At 44.3% G+C, this 17,945-nt stretch overlaps 1 protein-coding gene across 5 annotated transcripts in view; it reads left to right on the top strand.

The window, feature by feature from the left end:
- TBC1D16 (TBC1 domain family member 16) overlaps positions 1-17,945 on the top strand; it is a 241,513-nt gene that overhangs the window by 48,669 nt on the left and 174,899 nt on the right. For all 5 annotated transcript variants that reach the window (XM_073608200.1, XM_073608201.1, XM_073608204.1 and 2 more), the window contains exon 2: positions 6,610-6,817. In XM_073608200.1, coding sequence (XP_073464301.1) covers positions 6,646-6,817 — 172 coding nt within the window. In that variant the 5' untranslated portion in view covers positions 6,610-6,645. The remainder of the gene's footprint in view (positions 1-6,609; positions 6,818-17,945) is intronic.

Genomic DNA, 17,945 nt, shown 5'->3' with positions numbered 1-17,945 from the left:
TTGCTCTCGCTCTGACGTTTACAAAAATACCTCACGTGTGGTGCAATCACCTTTTACATATGTGTGTGAGAGTAACGTATGCGTTCGCATTTGTGTGTAAGTTTGGTTGGATGGGGGCGCTTTAAATTATTTATTTTTTTTGTACCAAATTTATTGCTATCACAAGGGATGAACAACATCTATTGTGATAGCATGGGCCGTGACAGGTCCTCTTTTATGGAGAGATCTGGGGTCTATTAGACCCCAAATCTCTCCTCTGGCCCCCCATGCAACCAATCAGACTGAGATTGGTTGCTTCCCTGGCTGCTGGTCGCCAGGGAAACAAAGGGGTGGAACCGGAAGTGACACACTGCTTGTCGCTCCCAGTTTCCAGGGTTAGAGAGAAGGGAACAATGTCAGTTCCTCTCTCTCTGTACAGGGCCACCATCGCCGCTGGCCACATCACTCCTGGCCTCCGCAATGGGAACGGAGAGCCTGGGAGAGGTGATAGCGGGAGGGGGGTGGGACCCCTTTCCGCCACCCGCAGAAGTGATCGAGTGGCTAAATAGTCAACTTAGATAACTTCTGTTGTACAGAGAATCGCCGGCTGAACAAATCAGTACCAGGATGATGCCTGTAAGTGCAGGCATCATCCCGGTAAAACCGCTGAAACCCAAGGATGTACTGGTACGCACCTTGGGAAGAAAGTGGTTAAAAGAGAATTATGTTTTCTTGTTTTTTTTTTTTTTTTATTTACAGAATCATACTTTTGTAGGTGGATGCAGCATCGGTCCCCCAGCGCCCCTGCACTGATAACCGAGCGATCAAACACCGGCGATGGCTCAGTTCTCACAGTTCTCCAAGCAGAGAGCTGCTATCAATCAGCATCTCTCCGCTCTGCTCCTCCTCGCTCATTGGAGCGTTGAGCTGTGGAGGGGTGAGGAGCGGCCATCTCAGGTTCTCAGCGGCTCACTGAGGGGCTGAGACAGGCATTAGTCCAGGCATCTGGTGGATCCAGACTTAATTGTCGTGATGACACAGTGCCTGGACTGATTCCTGTGATGTCAGCAGAGAGCGGACTTCAGACTGACCCATAGGAGAAGGCCAGCCAAACGAGCTCAGGCTAGACTTCTCCTTTAAGCATTTCTCTAGAATTGCCAAACTCATTATATACTCCTTGAGTAAAAATCCAATAACCTGTTATTTGTCATTAAAGTGGTTGTAAACCCACGGGGAGGAAAAAAAAAAACCCTGCAAGACAAAGGCATAATGAGAGGTATGCATACTAGGTCATTATGGTATACTTGCCTTAGATCGAAGCCCCCGCAGTGGCCCCGGCACACCGCCTTGGCCAATGACATGTCTCCCGGAGTTACTTCCGGGTTTCAGCTCTGTGATTGGCTGGAGCCGCGATGACGTCATTCCTGCACATGCACGTGGGAGCCGCCAGTAAAGACACACTAGCTGAAGAAATGGCACGTACGAGCTGTATCTTCAGTGCGCATGCGCCAATGATGTCGGCACATGCATATACAGTGAATATCTCCTAAACTATTCAAACTGTAGGCTTCCCTGTAGGCAAAAGTGGTTGTAAAGGGTTTACAACCACATTAAGGTTTGAACATGCACTACACGGATTTAGCTGTTGTGATTTATAAAGTCTTTATAAATAAAACCAAGTTTCATAAACAAACATAAATATTGCCTTTTGACAAACAGAAGTACAACTTAAAATCTAAAAACAAAACCAAAAAAACTGTAAACTCTGTTGTCTGTAATGCCATTGCACATCACACATTTCCTGAATATATTACTAACAGTAAATAAGAAGAGCCTTTTTCTAAAAAAATTATTTCTTTCAACAGCTTAGTAGATGCCCCCTACTTATTCTTATGTGGTAGTGCAGTGTTCATTTTGACGTCAAATTTTAATTTAGTTTTAGTCTAGACTAAAATGCCATTTTAATTTGAGTCTTTTGACTAGAATACCATTTTAATTTTAGTAGTATTTTAGTCATCTGAATTGTTCTAGTCGCATTTTAGACTAAAATAATGGTAATTTAGTCACCAAAAAATATTTTCTTAGACTAAATTAACAGTGCATTGGTTATATGATCAGGCACAAAGTCCTCCTGGTGTAGCTCGGTTGATGGGACCCTGGGGCTGGGCGGGAAAGGGTTAAAAGCATTAACACATCTGGGAAAACAATCTCAAAACTTCAGTGCATGACCATTTGAAATCTATACACATTTATTATTAACTTCTATTACAGCATTCAAGCTGTGCTAAACCAGCTTAATTACAAGGAAAACCATAGCAGTGTGGGCCAGACAGAGGCTGAACCAACATAGGAGTTGGGAGCTCTACTGACTTCACCACCAATGTGAATGAAGTCCATAGTAGGCAGGAGGGTTCGTGCACAAAAAACAGAGCTTATACAGGCGTTTGGTGTTTTTTTTTTTTTTTTTTTCAGCCTGTAAAAGCATCACTATGTAAACCCATGTGTCCATATGTGCGTAAACATTTACAGGTATAGTAGAAGAGAAACATTGGCAGAAAATAAAAAAAACACCAAAGGCGTGTTCTTGGGAGGAGTGTAAAACCAGAAAAAATGCTAGACGTGCAAACACTACACGCGTACAATGTATGCATGTAATTGCATTTCAGTGGGTGGAATAAATGTAATATTCTGGCCAGTAGAATGCATTTGCCCTCAAATGCTATACACACAGAAACTCGTGTGCAATATGCGGCTTTTGGCATATGTTTTCTTTTAAATTGCAATTACCTTGCAACAGTTCTGTTGTTCAGAGGGACTTTTTCAGATGCCCATGTGTACGAGGCCTTAGTTGTACATTAGCTCTTTGCTTTTCTTTATCTTATATGTTATAGACTTTGTCCCCGTTTACTGATATTCCAGCATCCCAGCTGCCCATTCCCCTTGTCAGTGCTAGGTATTCATAAGTGGTATTTACAGTACCTTCAGTAGATTTTATTGTATTTTAGGTTTCTGATTTTAGATGTGGTGCTACCATGTCACGTTTTACTCCTTCCTTGGGTCTGAGATGTGTGTTGCATGTTATTAATCACAGTGCTGACCAATGTACCAGAGGAGAGTGCCCAATTTAATGTTAGTCAAAGAGGGCTGTGTTGTATTGACAAAGTGAGGCTGATTAAAGGCCAAAGTCCTCTCCTCATGCTTCTGTTGCCTTTTAATGCATCCAGGTTTTTGTTAGCTCTTGTCGCAGCAGCTTGGCACCACGTGCTAGAACACAGCTGTTTCTTCTAACGCACCCAAATCTTTTTCTGTCACCAATTTTCACAAAGATTTCAGACTGTAACTAGAGCACTGCAACCAAAAATGGAAAAAACTGCCCATTCCTACAAAGATAAGACTAGATGAACAACTGTATTTTTTGAATAATGTATCAAAATCGATAGATAGTGCTGCGCTCTAAGTGATAGCAAAACAATGTGCAAAATTAAAGTGATGGGTGCTACAAGGAAAATAAATAATAAATATGTAACCTGCCATGTGCTTAGACAGTGGAAACCTCAATTGGTTAATTCATATAAACATCACAAAGTACCAAAAAAAAATATAAGTAAAAGGAAATACCAAAAGAACAGTATTAAAAAATATTGAATGATAGTCCAGAAGATAAAATTTCCTTATTTGATAATAAAAACTGTGAATACACGAGTGTTAAAATTCCTCTGATATTCTGTGCAAAATAGCAATGTAAACGGTGACTTTTCTTCCGTGCAACTATAGCAAACTAGACGGTAAATAATCTACAGTGCAAAATAGCAATGTAAACGGTGACTTTTCTTCAGTGTAAAAATACCTCAATGAAAGATAGCCCCTTACCTTGCTGCTGTAAGGTAACAGCATGTATATAAAGCAAATGCAGATCCGTTCCCACAGTGGGCTTCCTATCAATGGCGTAACGTGGGGCCCATCTAAAAAGCCTTGTATCCTGATCAGTAGTTTAGAATGATGTATATGCGTCTCTCAAGGGGTGAGGATGTATGACGTGGAAAATTCTCCCAGATAGGTACATATATGGAGAAAAAAAAGGGGGTCCTAGATAGTGTAGTATGTAAAATATAATCTTTTTTATTTAATGGATCCAACTGCAGTGCTCACATTTAGGAAACAAGATAAAATGCAAAACACCACGAGCAGCGAGCTAGCACACTGACGTCACTTCCGGTGCCTGTCTGTTCCAAATCTATAGATTTTGATACATTATTCACTGTGGTTTATGGATTGACCATTTCAGTGCTTGCAGCAACTAGTGTCTCGTCCTGCCCTCTTTTCTTCCCTTTGGTAGCGCAGGAATATCTCTTTATTTTATTGTATTTTTTAAATGCTGTTCCAATTTTGCAAACAACCATTTTTTTTCTGAAATAAAACCAAAACAAAAAATGTTTATTGTTGCTATTGCCAACCATTCTAGTAGATATACTGACATATCCGCCAAATTCAAAATTAATTACCTTCAGTTTGTAGATAACGATACTAGAGGTAATTAAGACCATTTTGAAGTTGGGGTACAGAGACAGGCAGAGTGTCTGGCTCTGTGCTCTGTGTAGTGGAAGGCTTGTTTGCCACCACTACCTCTCCCTCTCCCCACCTGTCACTGGTTGGTAAGGACATTGTCAGCTTCACAGCCGACAGTCTTCTAGCAGTCAGTAACATTGATCGTGGACAGAGCCTGAAAAGGAAGCTGAGACACTAGTTCCCTATCAGGTTCATTCTCTTCTTGTCATTGACAGCAGGCATTGGACAGATTTTATAGTCAATGGCAAGCTGCCTCTTGTGTTGTGACTAGCAGCCATTAAAGTGGAACTAAACCTATTGATTTAACAGTTTAAAAAAACAGTTACATTCCAGGCACGTGTGGGAATGTAACTGTCACAGTGGTTGTGCTCTCAACCAAACTGTCAAACCATGAAATGGCTGGTGTCATAAGGGATCAGCAGCAGCATCATGACAGTTGAAGATCAAATAGAGGCAAAGACGGCAGCTCCCTTGACAGGAAATAGAAAGGTTTAGTTCTAATCTAAGGGATGAACACCTGTCTATTGGGAGAAGGACTGAAACACTGATTAGGTGACTCCGATTGGTGGGTGTGACACATGCTAGTTTTAGGCAATCAATCAAAGGCAATCAATGTACCTCCTCTCTAACTGTCCAGGTTCCACACTGGTATTTGTTCTCCAGGCGCTGGTCTTCAGGCATCTCCAGTGGGATGATGTAGCTCCTGCGCATGAGCAGGAGTCAGTCATCCCGGCACACAGGGACCATGCCAGCAATGAAGGCTGAGCTGTGCATATGCGGCTAGGTTTTTATGCGGCAGAAGACTGCAAGCAGGCAGGTAGGTATATTTTATCGCAGAAGAGACATTGCCATAATAGCCTACCTGCCTCACAGTTTGTTCTAAAAAGCCCTAATTTCGGCTTTCAGAAAGTACATTGTATAGTACCCGTGTTCTGTGCTAAGCTGAGACACAGCAGAAGCAGCAGTGAGTTAGGCATCAATGTGCAAGTTTGGCCTAGAACTGTTCCTCTTGCTGATATTCTAGTTGACTACTGAGTTGTCTAGCTGTACCGTTCCACCTAGCCAAGGTGCGGACAGCAGACTTATTTCAGCTTAAATTAAACTGCAGATCCTGCAAAATCCCAGGAATGGTCAGGTCCCTGGTCCTCCACTGTGCTCAGGGGCTCAATCTGTTAGGGTTTACATGACTATTTTCTGTCTGTAGTGATATAGGGGTTGGCAGAAGGAACCCCAGTTTGTATTTTGAGAATCGTAAATTGATACTCCAAGCAGTTTGGGAGTTTTCAGGATCCTTAGCCAGCAGGTTCACATCACTCCTGCAGAAATAGGCAGCAGGAAAGGTGGATGTTTAAAGCCAATGGGAATCTTGATCTTTTTCTGGTAACGCAAGAAGGCTGCGTATTCAATAATAAATATGCCTCTTTTTTTTACTTTTTATTGTCTAAAGGAAAAAGTTAAAATCCCTTTACTTCCAGCACATAGGGAAGTTGGACCATGACTCTCACATACAAGCAGAGGTCCATCTCTACTGTAGTTCCAACATGCCCTTCTGATCACTGCTCTAATCAACATCTGTCTTGTGCCATGGGTGAAGCTGCTGATTAAAGAATTGTTCAAGGGGGGTGTGTTGGAGAGTTGAGTTGCTGCCTGTATGTGAGAGCAGCAGTCCAACTTCCTTGCTGCCAGTAGAGGTTTTTTTTTAAACCCTTGCTGGTGCATCTAGCTGGTAAAAAAAAAATGCATATATTTTTCTGTGTATGCAGTCTGACTGCAGGGAGATAAATACATTGATTTCAAAAGTGATCTTAATTTATCCATCCTAGAAAGACTGTTAACATAGCTTCATGTTGAGGATTTGGTATTGGTCCATTTTGACTAACAATTGCATGTTCAAGGCAACAGTCTTTGTGGTTGGTTAAACCCAGTCACATGGCATCAAAATTAAAGCATACATGTGCATGCATCCTCTGAGCATTTGTCTGGCTTGGCATTGTTTTATACATGAATGACACCCCTTTTATAACTTGCTGCCTTACATGTGATCTGTTTCTGTTTGTTTTACAGTAGGTTTGAAGGTTGACAGAGGATGGAATTATTGCCATGTCTTTGGGACAGCTTCTTCGCCGTGCTTCCTCCAAGGCCTCCGACCTCCTGACCCTTGGCTCAGACGGAGGAACATCCTCTATACTAGATGGAGAGATAATATTCTCGAAAAATAATGTCTGTGTACATCCCCGGGAGCTACTGCAGGATGTTTCAACACATCATCCTGGTGAGCACAGTTGCATATTATTAAGTTTTAGACCCAATCTTATGTATAAGTACAGAATACAAATATTTGCAGCTGTAACTTAAAGATGAACTCCAGGTTAACAGCTAATTATGCTCTAATATAATGAAGCCAGCTATTCGGTAAGGTCCATTGCATCAATTCTTTATTGGCTCCATGGCAGGATACAGCAGTAACATGCTAATGCATTTCGACCAAAGCCTTACTCGTGCTATGAGTAAGGCTATGGCTGAAATGCGTTAGCATGTTACTGCTGTATCTTGCCATGTAGCCAATAAAGAATTGATGCAATGGATGTTACCGAATAGCTGGCTTCATTATATTAGAAGATTATTGATACATTCCAAAGGCATTTGGGCCAGAGCACCTGTTCCTAGTCTTCCAAGTAATTTGTGGTAGAGCTTGTTTTCTTTGTTAAACTGCTGTTTATGCCCTTGAAAAACATATATAGGAGTTGTTTTACATGTCAAAGAATTTGTAAATCTGTACAACCAGTTCTGAAATTTACACATCTCTGCTACACGGTATGGACAGGTTGGTGACCTCATTTTTTTTTCTGTGCTTAAACAATACACTTCTTTGTTCCCAGCCTGCGATTGGATAGGGTAGAACAGAAATTGGCACATACCTCTGCCTTCAGAGATGCAACTGTTGGAGCTGACAACTTCTTCCCAGGCTTCTTCTAGATGCCAGGTCTTTGACCTCTTGATTGGCCGGCAGGGATGACATGACTCCCATTTATTAGCACAGAAATCATTCATTCCAGAACCACCACAGTGTGCAGGTAATGTCTGCTGAGATGTGCAGCTCAGTGTACATTAAATAAAAGATTATGAATACAGTTTTCTTTTATTGGTTGTTTAGTCTTCGGTCACACCAAACGCCTTTGAAATCACACGATTTCTAAGCCGCAGGTCAGTGTGACTTCAGGAGTGACATGGAAGACATCTGTGCGACTTCATGCACAGTTTTCTATGCAAGTCGCACTTGAACTTGCAAAAAATGTGCAAGAACTGCTTTCAAAATCCGTGCAACTCTGATGGAGTCAGAGTCGCACTGATTTGACCGCTTCCATTGCGGACAATAGGGTGCGACTTGTCATGCAAATTGAAACTATCAAATCGCATGACAAGTTGCACCGGTGTGACCGGGGCTAAGTTCCACTTTGTGTTACCACTCTGCTCTCTTCTCCTTTTCCTTGACATATTAGCATGGAGCAGACTTGATTGGCACCTAGTGTTAGCCCTCCCTTTCCCAGACAACGACAATCAAGTCAAATACAAGTACTATAGCTGGCCTTATGCTAGTAGAATTTTACGTTCAATCTTTTTATTAACAGTATCAAAAGTGAGGTACAAAAGAGGAAGCCAAACAATATCCAAAGCACTGGCGAGTCATGAATTGAGAGTAAAAGGGAAAAGGCACGGCAATGTGGTATAGCCCACAATCAAATTGCCGTCACAAATAACAGCCCCGTATGGAGCATAATACGATTTGTACACCAAGCGCCTATGAAAAGGCTCACCACTATGAAATAAAAGGGTACGGGAAGGGCTGCCACCCAGAGTCATTAAGTGCAATACTCCAAAGATAAGAAAAAGAAAAAAAGACACAGAGAGAAGCAAGAATATGAAAGTAGAGCACGAAAGCAAACAAAAAAAAAAAGAAAGTAAGGGGAGGGGGACAGGATGGAAGATAGTAGAATTTTATTCAAAAAGTTTTGTAGGGTCAAACTGATCGTTTTTGACCACAACGATGAGAAAATTCAATGGAGAAGGATGGAAAGTTATTCATGAACAGGTTTCTAACTAAGTAAATTCTTAGAAGGACAGAGAGGGCAATCTGTGTCAAAGACCTTATGCGCCGAACTATATGTTTACCTGGCGCTCGGGTTCGGCACATATCAGATCTGGTGGACAGATTACTGGGAGTGGCTGGGAAAGACCTGGCTGTCATGGTGCACGTTGGTACCAATGAAAAGTCAGAGGCAGATGGAGTGTCCTAAAGAACGATTTTAGGGACTTGGGAGCTGAATTGAGGAAAAGGACCTCCAAGGTAGTATTCTCAGAATACTACCGGTACATCGAGCCACACCAGAAAGGCAGAGGGAGATTAGGGAAGTAAACAAGTGGCTGAGGAGCTGGTGTAGTAAGGAGGGGTTTGGGCTCCTGGAGGACTGGGTAGACTCCTCAGTCGATCACCAGTACTATAGAAGGGATGGACTGCACCTAAATGAGGAGGATGCAGATCAGCTAGGAGTGAAGATGGCCAAAAAGTTAGAGGGGCTTTAAAACTAGGCAACAGGGGGGAGGGCCCAGAGGTAGAGATAGTCAGCACTTAACATATAACAGAGGGTAGTATTGGGGACATTAGTGGTAGGTTGACTAAAGCACATAAACCCAAGGTAAGTATAGTAACAAGTCCTAGTTGCAATCTCGGAACACCCAATAAGAGGATAGTATGTGACCGGTCTAAACTACGTGGCATGTTCACCAATGCCAGGAGCCTGGCAGACGAGATGGGTGAACTTAGAGATACTGTTGTATGAGGAGGATTTGGATTTTGTGGGAATTTCAGAGACCTGGTTCAACAGCTCTCATGATTGGCTGGCAACCATTCAAGGGTATACCCTTTATCGCAGGGATAGAGAGGGTAAAAAAGGGGGAGGGGTATGCCTATATATCAAGAATACTGTACAAGTGAATGTGAGAGATGACATCACTAAGAGAGCTAGGGAGGAGGTGGAATCCTTATGGGTAGAGCTCCAGATGAAGCTAAGGGGATAATAATACTGGGAGTATGCCATAGGTCCCCTAACCTGAGGGAGAAGGGGGAAACGGATCTCCTATCACAGTTTGGACTAGCAGCAAGGATGGGAAGTGTTATCATAATGGGGGATTTTAATTATCCAGACATGGGAGGAGGGAACGACGCATTCGTCTAAGGCTCGCCAGTTCCTAAATGTCTTGCAGGACAATTTCATGGTTCAGATGGTAGACGCACCAACTAGAAATAAAGCGTTACTGGATCTACTGATTACCAACAATACAGACCTGGTCACAGCTGTGGAAATACGGGGCAATTTTGGAAACCGTGATCACAAGTCAATTGGCTTTAGTATTAATCACACAAATAGAAAACACAAGAGGAATACAAAGACACTGAATTTCAAAAAAGCCAACTTCCCTAAACTACGGACCTTGCTAGAAGGCATAAACTGGGATAAAATCCTAGGAACAAAGAACACGGAGGAGAGATGGGTTTGCTTTAAGAGCATATTAAATAAGGGCATTAGCCAATGCATCCCATAAGGTAATAAATTTAAAAGAGCAAACTAAAGTCCTGGATGGCTTGACTCCAATGTGAAAATGCATATAAAGGCAAAGGAGAAGGCCTTCAAAAAATACAAGGTTGAGGGATCATCATCAGTATTCAGACTTTATAAGAAATACAACAAGAAATGTAAGGGTGCAATTAGGGCGGCTAAGATGGAATGACACACAGCGGAGGAAAGCAAAAAAAATTCTTTAAATATGTAAACAGTAAAAAAGGGGGAAAGACCCTATTGGCCCCATAAAGAATGAGGAAGGTCATCTGGTTACAAAGGATAGGGAGATGGTGAGGGAATCGGGGGGGGGGGGCTACAGTAACCAAAACTGCAGTGTTTATCCTCATGACACATCACAGGAAGCACCTTCATGGTTAACAGAGGACAGAATTAAAATTAGACTTGGGAAACTTAACATTAATAAATCACCGGGACTAGATGGCTTGCACCCGAGGGTACTTGGGGAACTCAGTCAAGTAATTGCCAGACCATTGTTCCTAATTTTTTACTGACAGTCTATTAACTGGAATGATACCAGCTGATTGGAGAAAAGCCAATGTAGCACCAATATTTAAAAAGGGCCCAAAATACATCCCTGGGAATTAGACCAGTTAGCCTAACATCAATAGTATGCAAGCTCTTGGAGGGGATGATAAGGGACTATATAAACAAGATTTTAGTAATGAGAATGGTATCATTAGCAGTAATCAGCATGGATTCATGAAGAATCGTTCTTGCCAAACCAATCTATTAACCTTCTATGAGGAGGTGAGTTGCTATCTAGATAAAGGAAGGCTCGTAGATGTGGTGTATCTGGATTTTGCAAAAGCATTTGGCACAGTTCCCATTAAACGTTTACTGTACAAAATAAGGTCCGTTGGCATGGACCATAGGGTGAGTACATGGATTGAAAACTGGCTACAAGGGTGAGTTGTGATAGCAGGGTGGTGATAAATGGGGAGTACTCGGAATAGTCAGGGGTGGGTAGTGGGGTCCCCCAGGGTTCTGTGCTGGGACCAATCCTATCTAATTTTTCATAAACAACCTGGAGGATGGGGTAAACAGTTCAATCTCTGTATTTGCGGACAATACAAAGCTAAGCAGGGCAATAACTTCTCTGCAGGATGTGGAAACCTCGCAAAAAGATCAGAACAAATTAAGGGGGTGGGCAACCACATGGCTAATGAGGTTTAATGTAGGAAAATGTAAAATAATGTATTTGGGTGGCAAAAATATGAATGCAATCTATACACAGGGGGGAGAATCTCTGGGGCAATCTATAAACTGGGGAGAACCGGGGGGAGAACACTGAACCCCCCTGCTCATCTTTCCCACCACTGTAACCCCCTTCTCGTCTGGCCCAACACTGAACCCCCCCTGTTCATCTGCCTCATCACTGTAACCCCCTGCTCATCTGCCCCACCACTGTACCCCCCTTTCTCATCTGCCCCACCACTGTACCCCCCTTTCTCATCTGACCCACCACTGTACCCCCCTTTCTCATCTGACCCACCACTGTACCCCCCTTTCTCATCTGACCCACCACTGTACCCCCCTTTCTCATCTGACCCACCACTGTACCCCCCTTTCTCATCTGACCCACCACTGTACCCCCCTTTCTCATCTGACCCACCACTGTACCCCCCTTTCTCATCTGACCCACCACTGTACCCCCCTTTCTCATCTGACCCACCGCCGTATCCCCATGCTCTTCTGTCTCACTACTGAACCTTCTCTCATCTGTCCTAACACTGAACCCATCTGCTCATCTGCCCCACAGCTGTAACCCGCTTTCTCATCCGCCCCACCAATGTATCCCCTGCACATCTGTCTCACCTATGCACCCCCCTGCTCTCCTGCCACACCACTGTAACCCCCTGCTCATCTGTCCAACCAATACACCTCCTTTCACATCGCCCCACTGCTCTACCCTCAACTTTTCTGTCCCACCACTGAACCCCCTTCTCATCTGGCCCAACACTAAACCCCCCTGCTCATCTGGCCCAACACTGATCCCCCTGCTCATCTGGCCCAACACTGATCCCCCTGCTCATCTGGCTCAATACTGAACCCCCTGCTCATCTGGCCCAATACTGAACCCCCTGCTCATCTGGCCCAATACTGAACCCCCCTGTTCATCTGCCCCAACACTGTACCCCCCTGCTCTTCTGTCCCACTGCTGAACCCCCTTCTCATCTCTTCCACCACTGTACCTCCCTGTACATCTGCTCCACTGCTGTACCCTCCTGCTCATTTTCCCCACCGCTATACCCTCCTGCTCATCTGCTCCAACGCTGTACCCTCTTCTCATCTATGATATGCAGAGGGGTGAAAGGAAGCAGAGATAAGACATATCTACCTCTCCTAGCACACTCATCCTGCTGATCCAAACTCTCGCATCCAGCCCACATGCATGTATGTGATGTCACATCATGGATGCTCAATGATGAGCTCAGGTCAGGGGTATTTTCTGAAAGCAGTGGGCCTGTGTGCAGGATCGTAAGTTGGGCCCTCGCAGCTGAGAAAAGGTGCGACGCTCTGCACCACCGGAAAAGTTGGGTGTGATTTTCATTGCGCTGAATACTGGCTCTGGCTTAAAGGGACACAGAGTGCAGGGGTTCAGACGTAAGTGACGCAAAGGTCCAGGAATAAAAGAGGCTTCATGTGCGCTTGCGGCACCAGTGCCGGGGGTTGCCTACTCCTGTAGTATAGGTTTTAAATATTCAATGTAGGCAATCCTATTCGCATGTTGGATATTTATTTCTTTAAAACATTTTCCTGTACAGTTTGTTTTTATATATGTGCAAGGGGCACGCCATTTGTGTCCATTACATCAGCAGGTTTTGCTACCTTATCACTCCAACATCTAAGGCTTAATGTACATGGGACGTTTTTACAACCTCTCCTGAACAATTTAACTTGACAAATGGTAACCCACGTTTAAAACGTCCGTTTTGCCGCGTTTACATGCCGCGTTTGCGTTTAGAAACTTTTGAAAAAAAAAATATTTTTTTTTTTTTCCAAAATATCCAAAAATGAAAAACGCCTGTAAACGAAATGCTGCCGCGTTTGGCGCTTGAAATGCCTCTAAACTCAGTGTCTGAATTTTGCTTTCCAAAAAAAGCCTCTAAACTCAACTGTCTAAAAACGACATTAAACTAACCTGTGTACATGTACACATAAGATAACATTGGATGAGTTCGGGGCAGCTGAAAAAAGCATCCAACTGCCTCTGAACGTCCGTTTACCAGCAGTGGTGTACATGAGGCCTAACTGTGAAGGCCAGTCAGTTTGAAAATTATAAACTTTCCATACTCTCCAATGATCCCAAAAACCAACAATCCACTTGCTAACAATAGACAATGTTATCTCTACCTAGACTGTAGATAACACGATTGAGGCCAAAGCCAAAAGACAATATAAATTATTTTGATAATGCTGACCTGTATTCTATAGATTAATGTGAAGTGTAATTTTTGTTTATTTTATTGATGGGTCATCAACCCAGTTCTCAGGGCCCACTAACAGGCCAGGTTTGCAAGATAACTGAAATACATCCCAGGTGATATCATTTGCTGCTCAGTGATTGCAGTATTCTAATCTGCATCTCCCCAAGGTAATGCATAAAACCTGTCCTGTTATTGGGCCCTGAGGACAGGGTTGATGACCATTGGTCTAAAGGACAGAATAGTTGTCCAGAATCTGGCATGCTGAGTTGGCAGAAAGTGGCATCAACATATTAATGAGCATTACCTGGCAGTACCTAGTTATTTGGTGACACAAACGTCCTAACCCTACGGTTTTATGCCCTGTACACACGGTCGGATTTTCCGACGGAAAATGTGTGATAGGACCTTGTTGTCGGAAATTTCCGACCGTGTGTGGGCTCCATCACACATTTTCCATCGGAATTTCCGACACACAAAGTTTGAGAGCAGGCTATAAAATTTTCCGACAACAAAATCCGTTGCCGGAAATTCCGATCGTGTGTACACAAATCCGACGCACAAAGTGCCACGCATGCTCAAAATAAATTAAGAGACGAAAGCTATTGGCTACTGCCCCGTTTATAGTGCCGACGTACGTGTTTTACGTCACCGCGTTCAGAATGATCGGATTTTCCGACAACTTTGTGTGACCGTGTGTATGCAAGACAAGTTTGAGCCAACATCCGTCGGGAAAAAATCCATGGATTTTGTTGTCGGAATGTCCAATCAATGTCCGACCGTGTGTACGGGGCATTAGACTACATGATTAGGGTCACCTACAGTATAGGTAGGTACAGTGTAGTCTAAAACTGTGCTTCGGGAACTGATCTAATTTTATTCTTGTGAATATATTGTGTGCGTAAGAAGGCTGTAATATTCAGTATGCCATGCTGTTGTACCTGAGCCAAAGCTAATAAATATCCTGTATGTCCTAATGCTTTGTTTTAGAGAAGCTTACATCTTAAATTGCAAAAGTTCTGGGTTCCAGCATTTCCTGGCTTCTTACGTTACACAATTTGTATTAAAAACTGTGTGTAACGCCGAACTGTGTGTAATATTAAATGTTGGCTCCACTCATACCATTTTAAGTGGGCTTACATTGTTAAATTTGTTGGTGTCCAGTAGCTCTAACACTCCAGAGACCAGATTTTTCTGCAGTAGTTGTATCTCAATACCTGTGAAGAACATGAAGACACTGTCATTTGTCAGTGACCTCAAATGTTGGGTGAACTGGGAATTTTCATAGTGATTTCTTGCCACTTGAGCTTCCAACATACTGTATGTGATTGCTCTTGCCAGCAGCCATGCAGAACTGAACTTTTGGTGGTATTAAGTTGTATGTGCTGCCTGGTGCACTGCTTTAGGCTCCATGCACACTGGAGCTCATAAACGGCCGTTCTGAACGTCGGATTGTTGGCAGGAAAACGCTGCTTTTGCATTCTCGTTAATGTAGGTTTAGCGGCGCTAGCTTTTAGCCACGTTTCTCTGCCTCTATTCAAAATCAATGGTTTCCTATGGGAGCCCATTGATTTGAATAGAAGTCGCACCAGAAGTCGGATCATCATGATTTTTTGTGCTGAGGATGAAGGGGAACCCCCGCCAAAATGGGCAACCGCTAGCAAAAGAGCGGGCAAAAGAACAGAAGATAGCGGAGGAGCCCGGCAGAAGACACCGGAGAGCAGGAGAAAAGGCCGGAGAGCACGGAGAAGAAGGAAGAGACCCCCGAAGTTGGAAGAGATCCCCGGAGCTGCCTAACAAATTACTTTTAAAAACTTGTGTAGTGTGTTTTTATTTTTGACACCTTTTTCCAGATGAATGGGTAGGGGTACGATGTACCCCATACTCATTCAAATAGGGTGGGGGGCCAGGATCTGAGGGCCCCCTTACTAAAGGGGGCTCCCAGATTCCGATAAGCCCCTCACCCGCAGACCCCGACAACCAAAGGCCAGGGTTGTCGGGAAGAGGCCCTTGTCCTCATCAACATGGGGACAAGGTGCTTTGGGGTGGGGGGGGCGCAGCGCCCCCCTGCCCCGATGCACCTACCCCCATGTTGAGGGCATGCGGCCTGGTACGGTTCAGGAGGGGGGGCGTTCGCTCGTCCCCACCCGCTTTCCTGACTGGCTGGGTTGCGTGATCGAATAAGGGTTTGGTATGGATTTTGGGGGGATCCCCACACCGTTTTTCCGGTTCCCCTTAAAATCCATACCAGACTGAAGGGCCTGGTATTGTCTGAGGGGGGAACCCCATGCCAATTTTTTTTTCATTCTTCATCCTCAGCACAGAAGACGCACCGCAAGTCGGATCATGATGATCCGACTTCTGGTGCGACTTCTATTCAAATCAATGGGCTCCCATAGGGAACCATTGATTTTGAATAGAGGCAGAGAAACGCAGAACGAGGCTTAACGCTCTTTTTACGGCGTTAACACCTTTTACCGGTGTCTGGCATTTCCAGTACTGCTCTTGAATGCGATTTTATGGCGTTCAGAAAACAGCCCATAAACTCCAGTTCTGATAAACGCCAAAAAACGTCCATGTGTGCATGGACACATAGGACAACATAGAGTGGAGTTTATGGGCTTTTACAAAAAATGCCCAAACTCCAAAAAAAGCTCCAGTGTGCATGGAGCCCTAACTTCTGGCATCCCATGGGGACCACAGAGATGAGATCTACTTGCCATAGCGCAGGGGTCTTCAAACAATGGTCCTCAAGTCATGTCTGTGAATGTCAGAGTTTTACAGTGCCTCATGGGATGTGTAGTTCTGCAACAGCTGGAGGGCCGTAGTTTGAAAATCCCTGCGCATAGCGCCTGGCTTTGTTTATAACCACCTTGCTTCTGACTCCCCATACAACCCCAGGATATATCTGCTTTGACATATGGAGTCTCATGGGGCCTACAAAGATGGATCTTGCCATAGCACTTGGCTTTGTTTATAACCACCTTGCTTCTCACTCCCTATGCAACCCCAGGCCATATCTGCTTTAACCTCTGGAGTCTCATGGGGACTTCAAAAATGAAATCTACTTGCCATAGCGCCTGGTTTTGTTGATCAACACATTGCTTCTCACCCCAGGCTATATGTGCCTGGAGTTCTGTTTATGTAAAGCTAAAAAAAAATATATATTTAGATAAAGTAGGGAATGGTTAAAATCATTATGAAGGTTTTTTTTAACCATCTGTACTCCATTTTGAAAAATTCCCTTCACATCCTTTTCTTTGGCTAAAAGAGAAAGTAAGAGAAAGGATGTGCTGGAATTGGAGAGAGTCCAGAGAAGGGCAACAAGACGAATAAAGGGACTGGAGGACCTTAGTTATGAGGATAGGTTGTGAGTAGAGGTTGACCGATGTGGGTTTTTCTCTGGCCGATGCCGATATTTAGAAATCGGGATGGCCGATATATGATGGCGATTTTTGTGGCCGATATTTTAAGCCGATTTTTTCTTTTTCTGGCAGGTGGCACTGATTGGCACTGGTTGGCACTGGCAGGTGTCACTGATTGGCAGGTAGTACTGGTTGACATTGGCAGGTGGCACTGGTTGGCACTGATTGCCACTGGCAGGTGGCACTGGTTGGGACTGGCAGGTGACACTGGCATTGGCAGGTGGCACTGGTGGGTACTGGCAGGTGGCACTGATTGGCATTGGCAGGTGGCATTGGTTGGCACTGGCAGGTGGTACTGGCAGTTGGCATTGGTTGGCACTGGCAGGTGGCACTGATTGGCATTGGTTGGCACTGGCAGGTGGCACTGATTGGCACTGGCAGGTGGCACTGGTTGGCACTGATTGGCACTTGCAGGTGGCACTGGTTGGCATTGATTGGCACTGGCTGGCAGGTGGTAGTGATTGGCATTGGCAGTTGGCATTGGCATTTGGCACTGGCAGATGGCACTGGGTGGCACTGGTTGACACTGGCAGGTGGCACTGGCAGGTTTCACACTGAGCCGATTTGTCAGCTTCAGTTACACTATCAGTAACTGAATGCAGAGACCAGCTGTCAGAATTCAGCGAGATGTCGGGGGTGGGTGGCACCAAGGGTGGGCAGGGCCCTGCAGCTATCAAACACCAGCCAATGATTGGGCTGCTTAAACCGGAGTTCCCATTTAAAAAAAAAAAAAAAAATTAAGTCAGCAGCTACAAATACTGCAGCTGCTGACTTTTAATTGGACACTTACCTGTCCCAGGGTCCAGCGATGCGGGGGATCGAAGCCCCGCTTGTCTCCCCCTCCGTTCGGCGGCGCCATCATTGCAACTGTGGGCGCTGGGCTTTGGCTTCACAGCCGGGCACCACTGTGC

The sequence above is a fragment of the Aquarana catesbeiana genome, linkage group LG12, assembly GCF_042186555.1.
Source record: "Aquarana catesbeiana isolate 2022-GZ linkage group LG12, ASM4218655v1, whole genome shotgun sequence".
NCBI lineage: Eukaryota > Metazoa > Chordata > Amphibia > Anura > Ranidae > Aquarana > Aquarana catesbeiana.
Note: the sequence above shows the minus strand (reverse complement) of the source record. Positions and strands in the feature narration are given on the sequence as shown.